The sequence below is a fragment of the Mitosporidium daphniae genome (genome assembly GCF_000760515.2).
Source record: "Mitosporidium daphniae strain UGP3 chromosome Unknown contig-44, whole genome shotgun sequence".
NCBI lineage: Eukaryota > Fungi > Microsporidia > Mitosporidium > Mitosporidium daphniae.
The window spans coordinates 21,727-35,952 of record NW_013546345.1 but is presented as its reverse complement, the minus strand read 5'-3'; the positions used below and the strand labels follow the sequence as shown (position 1 = coordinate 35,952).

The 14,226-nt window shown below is 43.2% G+C and overlaps 7 protein-coding genes across 7 annotated transcripts; 1 reads left to right on the top strand and 6 right to left on the bottom strand.

Annotated features, from left to right (window-relative positions):
• Positions 1 to 807: 807 nt before the first annotated feature.
• DI09_44p220 (citrate synthase) lies at positions 808 to 2,331 on the bottom strand (the record flags this gene model as incomplete). The annotated part of the gene is made up of 4 exons (XM_013382091.1): positions 808 to 1,980; positions 2,013 to 2,078; positions 2,108 to 2,215; positions 2,245 to 2,331. 4 exons carry the CDS (start codon positions 2,329 to 2,331, stop codon positions 808 to 810), a joined length of 1,434 nt encoding a protein of 477 aa, XP_013237545.1.
• A 95-nt stretch (positions 2,332 to 2,426) lies between these two features.
• On the bottom strand, positions 2,427 to 3,066 carry DI09_44p210 (uncharacterized protein; the record flags this gene model as incomplete). Its single annotated transcript, XM_013382090.1, has 2 exons — positions 2,427 to 2,799; positions 2,888 to 3,066. 2 exons carry the CDS (start codon positions 3,064 to 3,066, stop codon positions 2,427 to 2,429), a joined length of 552 nt encoding a protein of 183 aa, XP_013237544.1.
• Positions 3,067 to 3,786: 720 nt separating this feature from the next.
• On the bottom strand, positions 3,787 to 4,130 carry DI09_44p200 (uncharacterized protein; the record flags this gene model as incomplete). The annotated part of the gene is made up of 2 exons (XM_013382089.1): positions 3,787 to 3,839; positions 3,869 to 4,130. 2 exons carry the CDS (start codon positions 4,128 to 4,130, stop codon positions 3,787 to 3,789), a joined length of 315 nt encoding a protein of 104 aa, XP_013237543.1.
• A 1,141-nt stretch (positions 4,131 to 5,271) lies between these two features.
• On the bottom strand, positions 5,272 to 7,119 carry DI09_44p190 (uncharacterized protein; the record flags this gene model as incomplete). Its single annotated transcript, XM_013382088.1, has 3 exons — positions 5,272 to 6,656; positions 6,719 to 6,933; positions 6,980 to 7,119. 3 exons carry the CDS (start codon positions 7,117 to 7,119, stop codon positions 5,272 to 5,274), a joined length of 1,740 nt encoding a protein of 579 aa, XP_013237542.1.
• Positions 7,120 to 8,557: 1,438 nt separating this feature from the next.
• DI09_44p180 (putative regulatory subunit 1 of protein phosphatase 4) lies at positions 8,558 to 10,329 on the bottom strand (the record flags this gene model as incomplete). Its single annotated transcript, XM_013382087.1, has 2 exons — positions 8,558 to 9,878; positions 9,962 to 10,329. The coding sequence occupies 2 exons, from the start codon at positions 10,327 to 10,329 to the stop codon at positions 8,558 to 8,560; spliced, it is 1,689 nt and encodes a 562-aa protein (XP_013237541.1).
• Positions 10,330 to 10,461: 132 nt separating this feature from the next.
• Positions 10,462 to 11,646, top strand: DI09_44p170 (4-hydroxybenzoate hexaprenyltransferase; the record flags this gene model as incomplete). The annotated part of the gene is made up of 1 exon (XM_013382086.1): positions 10,462 to 11,646. One exon carries the CDS (start codon positions 10,462 to 10,464, stop codon positions 11,644 to 11,646), a length of 1,185 nt encoding a protein of 394 aa, XP_013237540.1.
• On the bottom strand, positions 11,514 to 13,489 carry DI09_44p160 (uncharacterized protein; the record flags this gene model as incomplete). Its single annotated transcript, XM_013382085.1, has 7 exons — positions 11,514 to 11,579; positions 11,605 to 11,641; positions 11,701 to 11,760; positions 11,834 to 12,167; positions 12,199 to 12,850; positions 12,874 to 13,160; positions 13,225 to 13,489. 7 exons carry the CDS (start codon positions 13,487 to 13,489, stop codon positions 11,514 to 11,516), a joined length of 1,701 nt encoding a protein of 566 aa, XP_013237539.1.
• Between the last annotated feature and the right edge of the window lie 737 nt (positions 13,490 to 14,226).

Sequence of the window (14,226 nt, the reverse complement as noted above, 5' to 3'; positions counted from 1 at the left end):
TCACCACTTTTGAGATAATATTTTTCGTTCTGCAAAGAACTATCCCGTGCTGTGCCAGCGATATTTTACACATCAATAACCTTTACAGTGCTCGAGAAGCAGATCCCAACTTGTGTCAATCAAATACAAAAAAAGTCTCACATCCTCTGACCCAGTCTTTTTGTTCAAAGTTTTTTGGCGTAAATCTGTGCTATTATCGACGGCTAACCTGGGACGACATCGTGAATGGAGCAGTCATTCGGTTCCGTTTAAATGGCTTGGGGATTGAGCAAGAAGTTGAATTATCGAATGAAATTCTTACCGGGCTGCATCGGCAATGGGATTTGTGGAAAAGTAGCCGAGATGGACGTAGGAGTTGAGGCCTCTAATGGCCCGTTAATAAATTGATAAAATGTTGCAAGATACTTTTTGAAAATGCGGCAAACACGATTTGGGATACCATGCTGGTCGTTGAGATGGATTTTTATTGGAAATACAGGTGGATTTGACCTGGAATACCGAATGCTTTTTCGGTTGGTCGGTCTACCCATGTGTGCAACTGTTTTGAAAATAGTTGACGGATAAAGCCCAGCATAGCGCCGCCACTTGAAATTTGCTTTGCGATTTGAGGACGCCCGCACCGATAATGGACCACATGCGTCAATGTTTATTGCGGGAAAACACACCCAAATTAGCAGCCTATGGTCACTGCCACAACGCCCCTGGCACCCATATTGATAGAGGCCTGAAATAAACGAGACTCACTTTATGGGGTTCAAATTAAGGTGCTAAGGTTTAAGTGTGCTGGAAAGCTTCAAGTTTTTATCTTTATCGGCATGATGAAGACACGGGTATTTGCGGGCCTTCAAACATTTGCATTATCGCTTCAGATGTAAGGCTTTTGGGACGCTCAATTGGGAAAAGAAGGGCTCTATCCCAAATCAGCCCAGAAAGCGCGCCAAGTGCTCGTGAAATTCCAAACAGAACGGTATAAAAATCTTGCTCTGATAATCCGTAATGATGCAGCAATACTCCAGAATGGGCGTCCACGTTGGGCCAAGGATTTTTTGTCTTTCCATGAAGGGCCAATACTTTTGGTGCCAACTTATAGAGCTGGCTGGTGATTTTGAAAAGTGGATCGTCGGGCATGTTTTTTAGCGCAAATTCGCGTTGACAAAGATATCGAGGGTCCGTTTTTCGCAACACAGCATGGCCGTATCCAGGAACAATTTGGCCATTTTTCAAACACTTCCATAAATATTCCTCAACCTGCTCGTCGGTAGGGCCTTCGCCAAGGCATTGTTTCATCTTCATCAACCATTCGAGCACCTCTTGATTGGCAAGGCCATGCAAAGGCCCAGCCAGTCCGTTGAGCCCGGCAGAATAGGCTAAATATGGGTCCGAAAGCGAGGAGCCAACCAGATGAATGGCATGTGCAGATACATTTCCACCCTCGTGATCTGTGTGGATACATATATACAGTCTCATCAGATCAAGAAAGTTTCCATCTGTAATCCCAAGTGATTGGGCAAAGCGACCCGCCCAGTCTATGATTTTTGGATCGGCAGGGACCACCGGACAATGCTTCTTAAATACATTTCGATAAATCCTGGATGCCAGTTGAGGAAGATGAGAAATTAGGTTGTTAACATCCTCGAAAACAGGGAGCCAATAATTTTGCCTTTTTAGGTCGCCAGCTTTGTATTGACGTGCAAACTCGCTCCTGTTCTGCAGCATTAATACGGCCGAGCTCAGCTGGCTCATTGGATGCAAAGAGGGCGGAAAAGAATCAATGGCAGCTAGCACATAGTCGGGGATGGGATTTTCTGCTGCGCGACGAGCCCAATCATCGGAAAGCGCTTCGACTTGCGTGCATGTTGGGATCTCGCCTGTCAGAAGAAGCCAAAAAATGACCTCTGGAAGCGGTTCAGAGCCTCCATTCTGCGCCTTTGGCAGCAATTCCCTGCATTGCGAAATTGTCAGTCCTCGGAATCGGATGCCCTAGCATCGCGATCAGCAATGCCAATATGTACCTCTTCGGGGTCCAGCAAAGAGGTCTCGTATATCAATGCCTTAATGCCTCTCATTCCGTTATATGCCTACAGAAAAATCAAATACAAATACCAACCATATCGACGCTAACATTTCCCAAGATCTTGCTTCCATGCTCGGATTTGATGCGTTCAACAAGCCTTCTTCTAATCGGGATCAGCTCTTCCAATTTTGTCACAAGTGGCTATTTCATAAGCAACGACCGAAACTAACATTTGTCGAGTATAGCCTTTTTTGGATGCCCACCAAACAGGTGGCGTTTAAAAAAGATGGTGCCGCCAATTTCCACAGGCCAGCCATTTAATTTAAATATTCGCGATCACCTGGCAATGGAACATTAAATTTGCTTTTAATTACAATTTTGAGGCATTGAAGGTTCAAAAAAGCTTCCTTATTTATTTGGAACCTGATTCGTCGCCAGATAGAGAGCCTGCGCTGGAATGCCCAGAGGTTCCTCTTCGCCCGCCTCGATACCCAGAGGCTCCCCTCGGATACCTGCTAGCTCCTCTAGCGGATGCATATCCTCCTCTTGAGCCCCGAGGTGCGTAGTAATAAGATGCGGGTGGATAGTATGGTTGAGGCGGAGGGGGGTGATGATATCCACCCCGATGGTAGCCTCTGTACCCACCTCTTTGCTGGGCAAGTTGGAAAAAAGGCACATTTGTCCGCTTTGGAAGCACCTTTATCAGCCGTCCTCGCAAGACACTTTCGCTAAGCGCCACAGCAGCTGCAACGGACTCTTCATCTTTGAACTCAACATAGGCAAACCTACAATAAACCAAATATACGCAACCCCTTTGGATGTCCAGAATATTTGTCACAAAGAATGGTAACTCGCTGGATAACACCGCAGGACTCAAAATGTTTTTGCAATTCTTCTGGAGAGGCTCCATAATCGACGTTGCCGATGTACACGGAGCGGGCATCGGTGGTCTCCTTTTCAGGTGAAATACCATCGTCTTGCTTTTCAGAGTCCTCCTGCATCTTTCGAAGCTTCAAGGCTTCCTCTTCCATCTCAACAAGCTTCCTTTTCATCGTCTCCAGCTCCTACGAACGATAGGAAACAATGTCAAACATTTTCGGCATTCCTATTGATACTTTCGCCTTCGTCTGCCATTAAATAATAAAATTAAAATTTAATTCCTGATATTTTTTAAGCAACCCTAATGCTACAGCAAATCCATCTGCATCTAATTTCTGCTTACCAGAGGATTCTCGAGAATTGCTATAGAATTATTAGAAAAATCCATCAACAAGCCCCCATTGTCGATAGCAAGGGAAGCCTTCAAACAATAACGTCTATTCATCAAGAATTGGGGGAAAACACCAGAAGATCGTTAGCGCACCTCAGCTACCTTGTCGACATATCGATTGAGGAAATATAGAAAAGCTCGCACATTTATTTAAAGAATAAAAATGTCAGTCAAAATACTATGGCAAGGGGAAAGATACAGGCCCCAAGACAACTCTCAAGACTGGTTTAATCTACCATCAATGTAACGGATTCTACACAACAGAAAATGTGAAGTTCCTGACAATTGATGGCATAACTGCACCACACAGTGTGTTCCTGAAAAGGAAGAATTGTGGCAGCCGACCCGCCCAAAAGACACGCTTTAATGCGAAAAAATCGATTACATGAAAAAAAATCGATTGCAGGAAAGTAGAAATCGAAATTGGGAAAATGAAAACAAACACAAAGATCGAACTCAAAGAAAAGTCCAGGATTTCGGAAATATACATTTATAATACAAATTATGCGCGACCCCGCCCACGGCCTCTGCCTCGTCCACGGCCTCTGATGGCGACTATGCAAATAAGATGTTTTGGAGTTTACCTGGTTCTTTGCGCTTAGAAACGCTCTTTGGAGTATCGTCGATTAGCAAATTGTCCAATGGAAGCGCATCTGGGAGAATGTAGTGCCGAATGGTGCTTCCTCTGACGCTCATCGTATCTACGGAGACAGGATCCCTGCCCTTCACTGTAACCTTGACTGTCTTGAGATGTGTGTTCATATGAATGTCGAGTCCAGTGATGGTGCCATGAACAAGAGTCCCGTTTTTCAGCTCAATGGTGACCGTCTCGTTGCTGAGCTTCATTAAGAACCTAAAATTAACATTGGGAGCTTGAAAGGGAAGAAAATCTAGAATCCATGCGATGGATGAAAAAACAAACTGCAGGTGGACCACTTACCGGACAAGCTTCATGTGAAACTAAAAATTAATGTCCATTAGCCTGGTTATAAACTGCAAATGCGAAAGATTTCACTATTTATTGGGAATTAAACTTGTTAATTATCAATTTCCATGACATTTGAGGTTTTTTCTTTTACTCGATCCAGACTCTTCACATCGCTGGGCAAGCCGTCCCCACCGGCCCGAGACATACAGCTGGGCAAGTCAATATTGGCCGCTCAAGCAGATGTTCTCAATTTCTTCAACGCATCTCACCATCTTTCGACAAGCGCAGAAAACTACAAAGAAAATGTTTTGCTATCAATCAAGCCACTTAACGTGCGAATATACGGCCTCTCCTCCTATAGAAGCTTTTTTTCTTTTCTAAATCTAAGCATTGCAAAGCTCTGGTGTGGAATTGATCAAAATACACCTTCCAATCGAAATCGCCGATGTACACAATCGAAAATTGATGTTCAAATAGTTAATTTCCCGGACAAGTCAGCTATTAAAGAGTCCAATTTGCTTACCATCCAATGGAAGATGAAAATTATCCGGTATCCACCTACCTTCATGTCTTTTGTGATAATGTATCCTCTCACTAGAAGATTGTATTTGTGTATGAAATTCCTCAATGCACACAATGACCACTCATTCAAGGACTTTAAAAAAAGATTTGAAGAGGGCGTGTATCCAGAGCGCTTTTTCTCTAAGGGCCCTCCTCAGGAGCATATCGTAAATGGATATTCGTACTTTACGTTTGATAAAGACGGGAAAATCCTCTCCCATTCCATAGACAATATAATCCCTCCACCAAGATACTCTTTTACTTCAATAATTTTTCTCCTCTTTAGGTATCCATCTCTCAGCTCAAGACTCAGTTATATCCTACCAAGGTCTCTTTCGCCATAACTTGTGCAGCCAACGCAATATCAAAGCTCCCCAGTATAGTTATGGAGCTCCAACTAAAAGCGATTGTTATGTACATATAGTCAAATAGAAATAAATCACAACACGAGTTCTTTTACGTGCAAAACGAGCGCTAGAAATTCGATGTAATCGACAATTATTTAATTTGTGTAACTTTTTCTGCTATTCGTGTAGACTTGCGAACAGAAATAGCACTTCTAGGAGTTCTTGCGCTCGAATGCTTGTTTGGGGCTGTTTTATCAGAAATTGGCGTGCTACATCCAGTTGATAGCAAATCCGGCTCTGACATGACATGCTGGACCCTATCTTCCAACAGGAGCTGATGGCTATTCATGAAAGAGATGTCTTTGGAAAGTTCGAGCTGATGGTTGATATTGTTTTTGTTTGAAATTCCGATCCTGTTTTCAGGGATATTTTCCTTATCAGAAAAAGGCCGTTTAAGTTGCCTTCTCGTCTTTAAAGTAAAAACGCCATTAGCTTCCGTTGAGGAAAATATGTTGTTATTTTCCACATCATGACCAATTGCCAAAAGCTTCTCAGGTTGTTTTTGTGGCATAGGTGACGAAAAGCCAGGGCCCTTAAGGTCCGTTTGTTTGGTCAACCTTTCGGATCGTCGAGGTGATAATGTCTCTAAAAGCCCAGTTACGATCTGCCCAGTATGTTGAAAAGAAATGCCATCTGGCTCAGTTTCGATGGACTTTTTCCGATCCTCAGATGGCAAATTGTCGTTTGCACTTACCTGTCCATCATCAATGTTGCAATTCATTTGGGGAAGATCAATTATCACTGGTAATAGAATATCTTGCACAGACGAGCTTGAAGATAATTTATCTTCTTTAGGAAGCTGAATGGAAGCTGATACAACTGATATTGATTGATCAGTTCCAAGAATAGAATCTGGATTTGTCGTAGAAAGTTGAGAATGATCACTTTTGTTTGGAGGCAGCACTTTGCGGTGTTGGAAAGAATTGGGGTCATTTGTATCAACAGGCCCATCATCGGCAATTTGAATATCGCTTGTGTGGTCGTTGATAGCCCTCTCTATCACTATTAGAGGAGAAAGATTTGGGGCCAAATTGGAGCTTAAAGATGGCTCCTTTATGTCTGAGAAGACAGATGCGAGGATAGATTCGTCTTTTTGTTCTTGTGAAATGCCCAATGAAAAGCCTTCGGCATGATGCTCAGAACCACCATTACTAGTGATGCCATTTTGCTGAGAAACCTCGCTTCCAGTGCCATCAGAATGCTCCGAGGCGAGGCCAGAAACCAGGTCCTCATTAGCATGCTCAGTTTGGGCCTTTTGTTGGGTAATCGGGATATCTTTGGGCTTTATCGAGTCGGCATGGGGAGATAAAATCTCATCAACAAAAGTTACACGTCTTGGAGATGAAACACTAGCCATCTGATCGCTGCCATCTTGCGGATTTTTTCGCTTTGGTGTGTTCAGCCTTGTTACGGTTGAAGATGGTGATAATGGGGCCGGGACCGGGACYGAGACTGAGACTGAGACTGAGACTGAGACTGGATCAAGATTAAATTCAAACTTTTGCCCTACAAGCAAGGATAAATAAAAGCGTTCGTACCGAATATGTGAAAAACATCGCCAGATTTGAGCGGAAGGGGCTCCGTGGCAGCGTTTGTCGAGGGATCGATCTTTGGAACAAAAATGTTATTCAAATACAAGCCGTTTCCACCAACATTCTGTATATGAGCACTGCTCTTGTCGGAGGAAGTGGTAATAACGGCATGCTTGAGGGACACAATCGATTTTTTAATGACAATATGAGACTGTGGACCCCTATTAGAAGAAAGCAAAGGCTAAATTGTACCTTCCAATAATGCACATTGGCTCACGCATTTTGAATATTTCGGTGTCTTTGTTTTTCCTAATAATTGCAATTGATCCGAAACACTCCTCATCTGCAATAGAGGCAGACAACCCGGGCTCTTTTGCGCCATCCATGTCGGCGTTGAAATTGACCATTTCAAATAAAAATAAAAATTTAATTTCCAAGACACTCGTTCCATATTGATGGATAGCTTGGCCCCTCAATGCTCCGAAAAAAAAAGGGAATATGAAAAATGCTTCAACTACTGGTACAGCGAATCTTTTCTGAAGCGGCGGCCAAATATCCCATCGTGCGATTCGCTTTTCAATGAATATAAAACCTGTCTCACCGTACGATCAACCGTTCATTATATTAGGTGGCCCTTCGCCAAAAAAACATGGATAAAACCCTGCAGGAACAAGGGATTTATATCACTCCTCCAGAAAAACATACCAATAAATAGCTTATTTATTGAAGTAAACTCTGTTATGTCAGTAAACAGGGCATAAATGGCGACACAATAAGCAGAGACAAGAATGAAAATCCATCTTTGCCTGGCTGTGTTGTGCATCTATCTAACGGCACTTTTAAACTGTTATTGGTCAATTCCAGTTTCACAGCATAGTTTCGCTCAAGTGCCTGGCTTTCAATCCCGCTTTTGTGTTATTTGCCCAACAATCGTGGCCTGCAATCTATTTTGCATAAGGGGATATGTTTGTAGGATTAGCAAAAGAACATGCTTTACGTGTCCCCGTGCATATTGTGCGCCAAGACCTATACTTTTCAATGATGCGGCGATCGAGAAGGATTTTGGTGATGTTGAAAAGCAATAAAAGCGTAATTTGCATGGATGTTAATATATAAACACAAAAAGACAGAACCTACAGCACGCAGTATTCCCATGCGGTCACCCATCATAGTACTGACTGCGCCAGCACTGGCTTGACTTCGGGGATCGGACGAGACCCGGTGTTTTCCAGTGTGTATGGCCGTAGATATTGGACTGAGAAGATATTTTAATATAAATATATATTATTTTATACCAGCTCACAACAGGAACAAAACATGCTAAATTTTGGTCAATGTTTAACTATAAGTTTAATTACGAACTTATCTACAGAATAGGAATCGTCTACTTGGGGCAAAGGGGTTCTGTCTGAAAATTGCAAATTTTCTCTTTAAGAGTATTCTCGTAAAATAGCTGGACATTCTTGACCGGGTCGCTCTGAAGGCCTCGGAGACTTTCCAGCCATTCTTTTATAAAATACATTCTAAAAGTGGCATTTGACCAAAGCGGATGCTCCACCATTTTTGAAGCGATTTTCGCAAACTGAATTCTGACCTGATATCTGTTATCTTTGGCCATGAAGGCAATGGCCCTGAAAAAGGCCTCAAGATTATCGTCCAAGTTGTTTGCAATGAAATATGAAATAAAAGACGCAGTCTATGGCGGTTAAAATTGTGTGGCATACTGAATCCGCTACGGCGATGCGGACTGCCGAAATTTTGTCTATCGAAAATCTAGTAAACAATGGCAAAAAGAAAGAATATATTTCCGAATAATGAAATATATGAAGAAACCGTCCCAATTGGCTAAAAGATCAATTCAAGGTGACCATACCTTGCAATGAAGGCTCTGTATTTCCAGTTTATCCCCGAATCTTCAACTAGCAAAATAAGGTTGGAAAGAAAAGGCTTCGACTGGGCATAGGTGAATATCGAAAAAAGATTGGACAAATTTTGAAGAACGCCAAGCTTTACTTGATCAATGTCATTGATGTAGATTGAAAAAATTGGAACAATGTCTTCTGTAATTGAGGAGGGTGGCAGCAATTTTGCGATCTCATAGAGCGCAAAAGAAATGGGACGCCTAATCCTCCAATCGCAGTGCTTTGCAAGCGAAGAAAATGGCCCTTTCAAATAGCGGTTCCAATTTTCGGGGCCGATTGAAAAGACAACCGCTGGAAGGTTGAAAGCACACGAGATAGCAATGGTATCCGTTTCGGCCCCTCTAAATGACGAGGAGTTAAATCCAGGGACCGGGATACAATCAACAAAGGCAGAAATCAAGGGCTCTGGAATAGCTCCACAGTTGCGGAACGAATAAATCAGCGGGCCAAGATTATTATTTATAGCCATGCGAACGAGTCTAGAAACATCATTAAGCAGACTTTGGACAATTGGAAGGATGTTGTTTATCTTGCACTCCTTGCCTAGGACGGAAGAAAAGGCTGGCAGATGGATTGCAGCAGATTTTCGAACATTCCACAAAGAGTCATCGCACAAGCGAGAAAAGATAAACAAAAGGTCTTGTTCGGCTTTATCGGGAGCCATGATGGATGCAAGCTGACAGATCGTCTCAATCACAGACTCCCTGACCTTGAAGGCCTTTGTGGAAAAGGACCTTATGACTGGGATGAATTTTTCCTCAACAACGTCCAAAAAAAAGGATTTTCCCTCACTTTTTTTCAATTTAAATTGCTTGCACACATTGCCTATCAATTTCGAGGCTACAAGTAGGTTCTCCTCATGTATGGAGATCGACAGTTCATCAATGAGCGGCATCAGGTATGTCGAGAACAAATTCAGGTCAAACTGAAGCAGCAGCAGCGAAACGTTTTCACAGGCGCACTCCACAATAATATCAGATGTGTCCAAAAATAAATTAAGGCCTAGAGGAAATATGGTTTGCACAATCGCAGCGATGATGTCATTGTGGCTGTTGGCATTAGAGAGAGAAATGGCTTTCCTTAGGATGATCACCCCAAATTCGTACAGATGCGAAACCGACTCCAGTCTGATAAGCTCCGAAGAGTCCATATAAAACGTGTCAATGTGTGAAAGCACAAGCAAAATATCTTCCTCCTTTTGCAGCTCCTTGGCGAGGGGAATCAGATTTTTTGCCAAATACAACCTAAAAGTAAGCGTGTAACAATTGATGGCTACTTGTTCAAAAACACATCGCTGTCCATATATTTGATAAATTTTTCAAAATACGATATCGATTCTGTGTATATTTTGCAATCGGCCCCAGATATCGAGGAGTCATCAATAACATCATCATCATCGTCATCGTCTCTCAAAGGGGTAGAAGACATGCCTTCTTGGTCGTCTACAATAAGCGGATGGAGCATACATTGTGAAATGATGGCATAGGGCTTTTGCAGCTGATCGCCCGAATACTCGTCGGAAGAGTCATTTGAATACCAGTCTTTGGACGTCTCTGGGGGACTGCTCCAAAACGACGATGACGGCTTGTCTTCACCCAAGGCATCGGGGATATCTTCCCAATATAGGTTATCGTCATAGCTTGAAATTGATGACGGTTCGCCATAAACATCGCATTCGTCTTTGTTGGTATCCATTTGATAACGTCAAAAGGGCAAACGAAAGCAAATGAAACTTTCAAATTTAGATAAAATGAAATGGGGCCATTCTCATCAAATTGTAAACTTGTAATTTAATGCAATTTCCAGCCATTATTGCTGTTTTTCACAATGCAGTGTCTTCTTTCATTCAATGCTTTGGCCTTCCTTGGCATGAGAAGAAATTTTGCCCCCCAAAAAAAAATGTGGCATAATGCAAGCAATTTGACCAGAATTCCGAAAATCAACCGCACCCACCATTTAGTGGCCAATAAGGCGAATGCTGCATATTCAACCGTCAATTTTCCATCTGAAACCCGGAAGCCATTGATGGACAGTTCCGCATCTCGGGACAATAAAATGTGGGCGAATTTGGTGCACTTGTCAAGAATAACTAAACCTACCGGGATTTGGCTGCTGTATCTTCCTTGCGCTTGGAGCACTCAATTCGGCTCGTACTCGATGCTTTCAACCACACCGACACTGGTGTTTTGCAATCCCAAGCTTTTAGTAATGTTCCTTTTCGGATCGGTGTTTATGAGAACGGCTGGGTGTGTCCTTAATGATATATACGACCGTAAGATAGATTCGCTTGTTGAGAGAACCTCCGGTCGCCCATTAGCTGCGGGAACTCTTTCCATTGCTACTGCATATAAATTTATGGGGGTCCTATGCGTTGGAGGATTGGGAATTCTTTCCCAGTTGCCACCTCTAGCAGCAGCTATCTCATTTGCAGCTGTTCTTCCATGTATAATTTATCCACTCATGAAGAGGATTACTTATTATCCACAGCTAATGTTGGGCGTTGCATTCAATTGGGGGGCTCTGGTCGGCTACCCTGCAGTTTTGCTGCCTTTGGCGTGCGTGGCCGATCCACTTTCAATTTCTGCGCTGTATCCGATGTTGCCAACGATGTTGCCTTTATACTTTGGCGGGATTCTCTGGACATTGGTTTATGATACAATCTATGCATACCAAGATCTCAAAGACGACGTAAAAATTGGCGTCAAATCAACTGCCATCAAGTTTGGGCCCAATCCAACGAAAGTGCTGTCCCTTTTCTCTGCCTTGGCAATATTTTCATTCAACATCGCTGGCTGGATCAATGGCCAATCGCTTGTTTATTTTGGCCTTCTAAATGGCGGACTGCTCCCTTTTCTTCTCTGGCAAGTAAATTGGGCCAATTATTCATCCCCAGCGAGCTGCTGGAAGATGTTTTCGCTGTCTTCGTATTTTGGATTGGCTTTCTTCTGTATTATTTTGATAGACTCATACCTTCTCGGTCGGAGAAAGGAAGCTGCAGAGCGTGGATCTTAATTATAAATATAATTTTATTGGTTGCTCTACCAAGCCAAGATATATTAAATTTACAGTGAATGTGGGCGCCTTATGAGAGATGGTAGAAAAAGAGCATATTCAAGCATGGTCCCCCTCATCAGTCTAAGCAGTAAATTTATCAAATTTATATGTACTTCTATGAAATGAAGGGGAATGAAAGCAACACCAAACAGAAGAAAATAGCTGGTAAAAAAAGCCCCTTTTTTTGCGTTTGAAGGGCTTTGATGAGATGCCCTCTTCGTCTGCTTTTCGTTCGGCCTCTTTTTCCCTGCCCTCCTGTTGCCGATATCCTGCAAACAAAACAACAGAAGACTTTGGTTGGGTGTGGTCGGTTTCGCTTTGTGGCTCACTCTTGGTGGCCGGAGTTCCACCGGATTCGCCTGTCGCATACAGCGAAGAGGGAAGAGCAGGCTGCATGGAAGCCGTAGAGGCTTTCCTCGCTTCGGCCGATAAATTCTCGTTTTTCTGATCAAAAGAGCTATTTAGAAGTAGTTGAGAATCTACAAAAATTGAAAAAGTTTCCCTTTTTACCTCCAGGCTTCAATCTACGTATAGCCTGGCCAGTAGCACTAAATATCCCCAGCCGGGTAGAGTATCCGATAGATGCGGCCGCTTCGGCAACGACAAAGCTTGATGAAGCAGAGAGGGTCCAATCAAAAACAAAGGGATTCTGGACCTCAAGACGAGACGCAAGGTCAATGAACAAGCCCTTCAAGTATCCATAATCGGGAGTATCTTCAAACCCGAGCTTCCTAACGTAGTAAATATAGGCTGAAAATTCTTCTGGAAATCTCAGGCACAGCTCGAGAATGGATACTTGTTGCTTTTTCTCCCCGATTTTCTCATACTTTAATTTGTTGGTAGGTGCTTTAAGGCCTTGCCATGGAAGCGACCCCCTGAGAAAATAGAGTAGAACATTTCCTAATGCCTCCAGATCATCTCTTCTGCTCTGCTCCCTGCCAAGATGTGTGTTGATGGACATATATCTGGCCGTTCCAGAAAGGCTTTTTCGTTCTCTATATGGAATGTGGACTCGGGTCTTTGGGTCTCGATAATGCTTTGCCATCCCAAAATCGACAATGTAAATGATGTGCGATTTATCCTTCCTCCCGATAAGAAAGTTGTCTGGCTTGATGTCCCGGTAAATGAGGTTATGCTCATGAATAGATTGCACTCGTGTGATCTAAAGTAAGAAAAAGGTCGCACCATTTGAATTGCCAGCAATGCAACCGACTGGATTGTAAAATGTCTAGAACAGCAGTCAAACAGATACTCAAGAGAATGTCCAAGAAGCTCCATCACAAGACAATTGTAGGTTCCCTCTTGTCCATAATAGAAAACCCTGGGTATTCCTTCTAAAACAATCAAAACGCCATCAATACCCGTTCCCGCAAGGATCTTGTAAGATTTGTACTCGTCTCTTAATTGAGGAGCCTCGCTTTTTCTGGGCTCAAATTTTATTGCCACCGCATAACTGTCAATGATGTTGAATCCTAAAAATTAGTTTCAATTTTAAGGTTGAATGAAGCCAATAGTTCCGTAGTGATGCATGGTTACCTTCATAAATGGTCCCAAAGGATCCTTCACCGATTTTCTTGCCAACTCGAAAATGCTGCCCGACCACAGAGGGTCTAGATGAGGAATACTGCTGTGCATCTGATCCCGCATCATTGGGATGGACAGGAACCATTGCCTTATGAGGCTGGAGTGTATCGGGATTGAGGGGCTTTCCCAGTGGCTTGGGAGGGCGCGCTGGGGATTCTCCCTTAGCCGAGGAAGGTACCAAAGGATCGGCTACTGCTGGTTGTGGGTTGCTTGACATTGAATAAGAAGAAGAAAGGCAGGTCCTCTTATTTGTCTTTTGGTAAAATATAAAAGAATGGGTCAAAGTATTGTTCAGTAGCTGACCAGTCGAGCTCTCATTGGCGGGATGAATTGTGGCTGGTAACCAAACCCTAATTTGAGTGATTAATTTGAAAACTCATCACAATGTGTGAGTTGCATTACATTGTAACATTAATGAGGTCTTCAGCAATCTAATCGGCCATCTTGGCCAATTAGCATGCACATCACCAGATCAATGCAAAAATCAATCAAACAAGGGGCCGGAAGCAGGTAAATCGGACGGCATGCTAATGAGTCATAAATGTATTATTAAATATTAAACGGCTTAAAAATATGAAATCCCGTTGCAGAGGTGGACACTATGACGCCATTTGCAGCCGCATGCCTTGTCTGCGCTGGGGCCCAATGGGCCTCCTTCATATCCCGTTGTCCTTGGTGGATAAACATCAGCTGAGCAGGCACACCATCCTCAGGTTGGCTATCCATCGACGATTCACACTCCACAGCCAAATCCCAGATTGTCAACTGATCGTCGGATCCAGAGACCGTGATGACAGATGGTTCGCATGGATGCCATTCTATCGATGAGATTGGCGCTTGATGCCACCTGAACGAAACGAGCGGGTCCGATTTGCTTGGCGATGCAGTAAATACTTTCCGAAGATCCCAAGTTGCCCACTCACCATCATCGGCGCCACTGGCAAGAAGGAAGGT